The 7,276-nt window shown below is 32.0% G+C and overlaps 1 protein-coding gene across 2 annotated transcripts in view; it reads left to right on the forward strand.

Annotated features, from left to right (window-relative positions):
• The window catches only part of LOC109609100 (colorectal mutant cancer protein), a 44,879-nt gene extending 41,674 nt beyond the window's left edge, over positions 1 to 3,205 (forward strand). For both annotated transcript variants that reach the window (XM_020025727.2, XM_049964401.1), the window contains 8 exons: positions 60 to 163; positions 221 to 837; positions 1,141 to 1,416; positions 1,471 to 1,660; positions 1,711 to 1,905; positions 1,959 to 2,149; positions 2,204 to 2,306; positions 2,363 to 3,205. In XM_020025727.2, coding sequence (XP_019881286.1) covers positions 60 to 163; positions 221 to 837; positions 1,141 to 1,416; positions 1,471 to 1,660; positions 1,711 to 1,905; positions 1,959 to 2,149; positions 2,204 to 2,306; positions 2,363 to 2,443 — 1,757 coding nt within the window. In that variant the 3' untranslated portion in view covers positions 2,444 to 3,205. The remainder of the gene's footprint in view (positions 1 to 59; positions 164 to 220; positions 838 to 1,140; positions 1,417 to 1,470; positions 1,661 to 1,710; positions 1,906 to 1,958; positions 2,150 to 2,203; positions 2,307 to 2,362) is intronic.
• Positions 3,206 to 7,276: the final 4,071 nt, after the last annotated feature.

Raw genomic sequence — 7,276 nt, forward strand, 5'->3', positions numbered from 1 at the left:
AAAATGCAAAGAGTTTAATACACTCGACCGAATTAATAATAATAATGTTACTGTTTCAGAGTCATGTACGAGCGTCCATGATGATTCCGTGACTTGTCCATTAGAAGTTAGTGAGCTTGAACCAGCAGAGCACGATTTGTCCGACATTGATAACAAAATACCAGTAAGTAACCCACCGTACACTTTATTATTGTAATTCATGTTTGTATTTTGTTTGCAGCTCTCAGAAAGTCCATTAGAATTACCAGAACCAAAACTCACATCCTCCCGGAATGAATTGTCGCCATTTTCCGAAGTCGTAGAACCTTTGAAACAAGAAATAACAAATTTAAAAGCACAACTGCATGATGCCCACGCCAAACTTGCACAAATCACCTTGAATAAAATCGACGAAATAGTCGACGAAGAGACCATCACCGACAGCAAAAACCTGGAATCTCCTGAGTCACATATAGAAATTGACTGCGAGCCAAAAATTTATCAGGAAGATCGCGTTGACATAAAATACAGTAGCATAGTGCCTATTCACAGAACGAACGTCAAAAACAACGCGGTCTTCAACAACATGCCCGTGACCAAAGTAGCTGAAAGGATTAAGCTAAAGAGAGCCACAGACGGGCACCGGGACGTAAATCCGAATGATTTATTGAACAGCGATCTTTCAACGGCCGTAGCAGAACATATTGTGGGCGATATTTTGAGACAGTGTGACGTACAAGCTGAAAAACAAAGTTTAGACATCGAGATCAGAAGGATTAACGCAAAACTCGAACACGCTCGTTCGCAAAACTCTGTGCTGGCACTTACGCTACAAGAAACGAAAGCTCTTTGTGATAGGTACATATTTTATTTCAAATTGTTCATGTAATTGAGTAGTAAGTTAAATATACTAAATTGTGTGACGTTCAAAAAAGGATTTACATCCGCCTAAATAAATTATCCCTAAAGAATCCAATTAGTAAATGAGATTTTCATATTTAGTATAAAATAGTCCTGAGTGGTAATTTAATAGGCTGTAAGAATTAGCTTATTGTTCCTCTAAATGTCTTAAATTTCCTTTAAAGTGTAGTTCTTTTTATATATATACAATTACAACAACTTGTTGACTTTTCAGAAACTTTTCAAGTGATTTTTTTCCAGATTGGCATTGTTGTGTGGTAAATACGAATCCAATGCCATCGCCCTAAGGCTGGCTCTGGGAGTCACTGACCGAGCCATCGAGGCATATGACGTACTGTTGGCCTTATTGGAGACTGAAGTATCGCTGAACAGGGACAATCCGGATTCGCAGCAGAACCGGACGGCTGCCGAAACTGTGGCCAAGCAGCTCCTCACACATCTCGACTCCTACCAGAGCACCGATGTTTTACTATCGCCCTGGCAAAATCACGTTTATAACAGTCCCACATCTGAAAAGTAAATATGTTAAACCTCTGACTTGATTTTCATGTAATAACAATCATTTTACAGTGATGAACCTTGGACAACGGAATGTGAGCTAAGATTAAGGGATCATGTATCAAGACTGAAGGCTGAAAGAAGTAACATTCAGGGAACATATGTAGTGTTAGAGTCGATGCAGATGGAAAATGTACCAATTAGGCCATCAAGTAGCCAAGAAGCCAGAAAAATGGACTTAGAAATGGCTGTTCTATTACAAGTAATTTTATTTTACCCTTATTGAAATTATTTATTAGTGTAAAATTTTAGGAACTGATGGGTCTAAGAGAGGACAAAGCGGAGCTCCTATCAAAATTATTTGTGTTGGAAAAAGATAAAAGCGCTGTTGAATTAAAGTTGAAGTATGTGGAAGGTCAACAAAAAGCCCAAGCGGCGGCTTTAAAGAATCTTCAAGGCCAGTTAAAGGATACAGAAGCTTTGTTGGCGATAGCAACTCAAAACAAGGCAAAATAAAAATTGATGTGTTTATCTAATTTGTTACATTCATTTTATTTTAGGAGAGAGGGTATTCGGATGCTGAGCATGCACAAGGTGTGGAGCTGGAACTGATGCAGGCGTTAGCAAGAGAGGCAAGACTGAAAGTTAGACTGCAAGAACTGGTCACCACGTTAGAACAAGTAACCAAAAATGCAGAGGCAAGACTTTTGGAAGGTCGCGAAATTGTACAAGACCTTAATCATACAAATAGGTATTCGACTTCATAAAACTTTTTTCAAAGTTACTAATCATTGTTTAATTTTAGTATACTAGCAGATACTGTAGATAGAAATAATAAAAAATATCAAGCTAAATTTAAGAAGATGGAACATCAGATGTTAGCGCTGGTAGAAAAGCATACAGCACAGGTTGTATATTATATTATGTTACATTTTTTCATATATAACTCGCTGTATCGTTTTAGGTTTCCACTTTGCAGCATAAAATAGCATCATTAGAAACAACGCAGACTAATAATAGTACAGACAGTACATTAGCTGTTTAATATATGCTTCTGGCCCTTTTAGTTAATTATGATCTCTTACATGTAGCTTTTACGCAATGATATGTATACTTTGTGACGAAAGTGACGTCAACTTGTAATGGAACTCAAATTACAGGACCTGAGTCGTATTGCCTTGTGATTATATAATAGTTTGTTTCTTGCCAGATAATTTAATATTTTCTTATGTTATAACAACCACAAACATATTATTTCATGTTGTAATTTTTTTAAAATTCTGAAATAGATTCGTGATACAAATGTGTAATAATACTGCAATACTTCTAATTTATTGACATTAGTTAATGATGCACCTACCCTGAAATTAAATTTTAAATTGTTTGGCGTGAAAAAATGGAAGATAATGCATCAAGAATCAGTATAAAATACGGATTTAAATAATGAAATAGTTAATATACTGATACTGCTCGTTTTTAACTCGAAATAATAATTTACTATGTGTTATAATATCCGTACTTCTAATAATTGTTGATATATTTTAAAATATTTGTCAGTGTATTAACTAGTTTATATAATGTCGCGAATAAAATATGAAAAGTGCTTAAGCTTATTATTGTAAAGTGGTATAGTCTCCCCAAATTTAGTACAAAGTAAAATCCTAAGGTCTTGCCATAAATTAACTGTATATTATTTGATATTATGAAACATGAATATTAGTAAATATTAAATTATAAAGTTTGTATTCTATTATGTATTACTTATTACAAATATTACAAATAAATATGTTTACAATATTAATAAATGTCTATTGTCTTTTATTTTATATTTATTCCAAAATAAATACCCCCCCCCCCTCATTAAGTATCAAATCTATAATAATATGTATACCTATACTAAAATAAAAATAATACATATCAAATTAAAATCTGGGGCTACTAGGTACTGTAGAATGTATTTATATAATATGTACAAATAATTTTTTTACTGCTGTTTGTACACGACGTATTAAAAATCTTAGACATAATAATAGTAAATGATAGTATATAAAAATTAACGGAACAAACGCATTTATTATTTTATACATTAATTTAATAATATAACGTTTTATTCTTGTCTATTTACTAATATAGAAGTGATCTTCGTCCATTTTTTTACATATTATGATACATAAATTTTAACCCCAAATCAAAGCAAAGGTGGTGCAAAAACTTTTATTAGAAATATATTCTAAAATCTAAAATAATAAAATAATTTTGTTAATTTAAATTGAAGCCACATGCAACAAATTGTTGTATATATCTAAAACTTGCTTGTTGGTTTATTAGAGGCACCTATATAATAAATATAACATATGAAGAGCAATGAACAAACATTTAGTATAATTCTGGTTCCAAATTTGTTTCCTAATGGCCGCACTTCTCTAATAACATAGATAAAACATAAATGTTTCACAACTTGTGTGTTATCATAAATTAATTGATTCAAATGTGTATTTGATTATTTATAAATATAAAGTATAATTTAATTTAATATTTATAGTTATCTTTTCATACGTTACATTTTATCATAAAATTTAAAATCATATCTTCATACTAACATCAGATCTTAAGGTACTTACAGTAAAGCCTCACCAATCCCCAGTATTATTTTCTGTTTTGTTCTTTTTGTTCCTAATGTACAAAATAAATCGATCAAAAATGTTCATGAAAAATGTCTTCTCAAAATTGTACCTCACGAAGTTTCTGAAAAATTTCTGGATATGCTTGACATTAAAAAAGATTGCTTGATGAATGTTGCCTCCTGTATAGATTTGACCTGACCTACATTTCTGACAATTCAGTTCTTCCTCCGAGACCGATCCTGGCCCAAACCAAAATATCACCAGCACCAAATAGATGAATCATTCGACTTCTTATTAGCCCTATTTTTTTATTGGAACAGAGAGGGGAAAATGTAAAAACCCCTCTCCGGGTACCAATCCGGAGACCATGACCATAATGTTTCTCATATGTGATTTCTCACATATGGGGAAACAGGGCGTATATTTGCATATACGGGTTTACTGAACCAGAAGACGTAGGACTGACGAAGATGCCAGCCCCCTGTCAACTGAGTTCGGAAGAACAAGACCTATCTGAGCAAGATCCGAGATCTTCCTGGGGATGGATAGGACTTGCGGTGAGATCCGTTAGCTTCCCACTGCCACGGGCTTGTGGAGTGGTACTGTGCCCCAGGACCACGACATGGTGGATCTATCCTGGGGAGCCCTGGTTTTTTCCATGCTTGTGTGCGACGACCGCTTTAAATTGAGTAAATTTTGGAATTGTCAGTTAATAGTGTCCGATCACCATTCATCTCTCCTTTATATTCCATGCTAATCCTTCACATAGTTGAGGGAAAATAAACGAAAGTGTGTTTTAATGTGTCAAATCATAAGATGCATATTTTTTCAGGTGCAACTCTGCTAATTGCTATTCAAGTTATTAAGTCTATATTTTATTGAATTTTTATAATTCCAAGGTGAGTTCTTAAATGTAGATTTAACAATGACAAAAACATTGTCCTTTTTGTTAATGTAAGTGAAAGAACGAGAATATTCAATTTTAGGTAAAGGCATCACAAGAATCATCTTCTCTTTAAATTCTTAATTTTAAACTTAATAAATACCTGAATAAAACTCGACTTATTTGAAGAAAAGAAATCAGAAAGAAAAATAAAAGAGCTATTAAAAAAATCCAACCAATACATATATAGAATCCGTCTAAAATTTCTTAGGTTTGTGACAAACTTTAACATTTTTTATATCGTTTTCTGTCGCACTTTTATTAGATTTTTTTAAAAAAATCGACTTATTATTTAGAAGTGCATATCTGGTTAAAAAATTTCGGATAAGTTATGAAACACCTTGTATATATACAAGGTGTTTTACAACTTAACCGAAAAATTGTAATAGAGCAACAAGAAACGAGATAAAAATAATTCAATCCAATTACGCAAAAGTGAATATGTGGTTAAAATTCGTCGGATAAGTTGCGAAATGCAAGTAGTAACTCAGTCCTGTCTTATGAAAATGCTATTTAAATAAAACAAAAACTAAAATATAATAGGTAATAAAATCTCGAAAAATATAAAATCTATAAATTTGCGTACATGACTCTGATCTCTGACATAAATAACATTTATTTTGCATATTTTTGGATAATTTACTTTTTTGTAAATATAATTTTTTTGATTATAATTCTAAGATATTACTGAGTTACTGCATGTTTGAGTGTTACCAATTTGTGACATTTCTGCTATATAACTGCGACATTTTATGTCATGTCGTCATTCTCGAAATACATTAAATTCAGTTTTCGGAACATTCATCTTTGTCATCAAATACCGAGAATTCTACGTGGAATCATCACAATTGTGAGAAATCTGATTTACCGCAATACAATTATTTACTGTAAACTATTAATTTTATCATCTTAAATAAAAAGGGTCTCATATAAAATAATATTGAAGCCTATTTCTTAAAAAATGTTGTTCGTACGTATTTTATATTTGTAATGAATTAATAAGCAGTTTTTATTGTAAACTACTGTCTATATTCATATTTTGAAAAAAAGGGCTTCATGCAGCGTAATCTCGAAACTGGTTTCTAATTACTTTTTTTTAATAAACTGTCAAGCTTAAACACATAATCCTTTCCCCCTGCCGTAATACTGCAGTTAATGCGAACCGCCGTGGCCGCTTATTAATAGATATTAATGAATTTGTAAATGTTAATTGCATCATGGTAATGATTGAAAGGGTGTTAGCATCGTAGCCGGTGAATAATTAAAGGCGCCTTTCTGTTTGGAAGCGGCGCCGTCCGTCATCAGCGAGAGTAGGAGAACTGGTCCTGCCGCCAGGACAACGGCAGGAGCGGATGCGCACGATCTAGTGGACGACCGGAAGTACTATTGGCCCGCAGGGGGTCCTCTCGCGCCAATAACGACTGACCCCGCCTTCCGGTCCTTAATATTTATCTATTTTGCATGTTAACTTCGGAATGTGTCCTTCATCCTTCTGGTGTATTGGTCTGCGGTTTATGTTCCACACGCCATTGCTAATTATGAGATCGACCACAAATGCCTAATTGTATTATGACGTATTTCTTATTTGGATGTAAATTTAATTAAAAAATGCTGAATTATCAAGAAATACGATGGCATTTAATGAATGTATTTATCATATCTATTGATTTTAATTTGAATGTCTAATTAAAATTAAATTTTTAATTTTATATCTTAATTGAGATTTAAGTCACTATTTATATACTAATACAAACAAAATCTAATAAAAAAATCAAATTCCAAAAAATATATAAAGTAAAAGACACATATAAAATTGAAATTTATAACATTTAAATATATGATTAGTTAACTAATAGTTAACTAATTATATTAAAAATAGTAATAATAATAAATATATACATTCCTGGACAAAAGTTTGGAAACCATAGAATTTAATTATTGAAAATAGCAAATAAACAATTATTATAAAAAATATTATTGAAATAAACAATATATACTGCTACTAATATTATTTATTTCGGTTTTATAAAAAATATTATAAGAAGTATATTAAAACCCAGTTTTTTACCAAGACTTAAGTTTAGAAACCCCTTAAATTTAATTTATTTTGACTATCTATCAGTATTGTTTAACTTCTCATTGTAGTATGCGAATTCAAAATATTATTTTAAATCGTGGCAAAACGAAAGCAACTCCCATGACCTTATGAAAACAAATTGTTGACTTTAGAAATGAGGGTATGTATATATAATAAATCGACTACACAAAAGTGAGTATGTGGTTAAAATTTGTCGGATAAGTTGTGGAATAC

Source organism: Aethina tumida, chromosome 3 (genome assembly GCF_024364675.1).
Source record: "Aethina tumida isolate Nest 87 chromosome 3, icAetTumi1.1, whole genome shotgun sequence".
NCBI lineage: Eukaryota > Metazoa > Arthropoda > Insecta > Coleoptera > Nitidulidae > Aethina > Aethina tumida.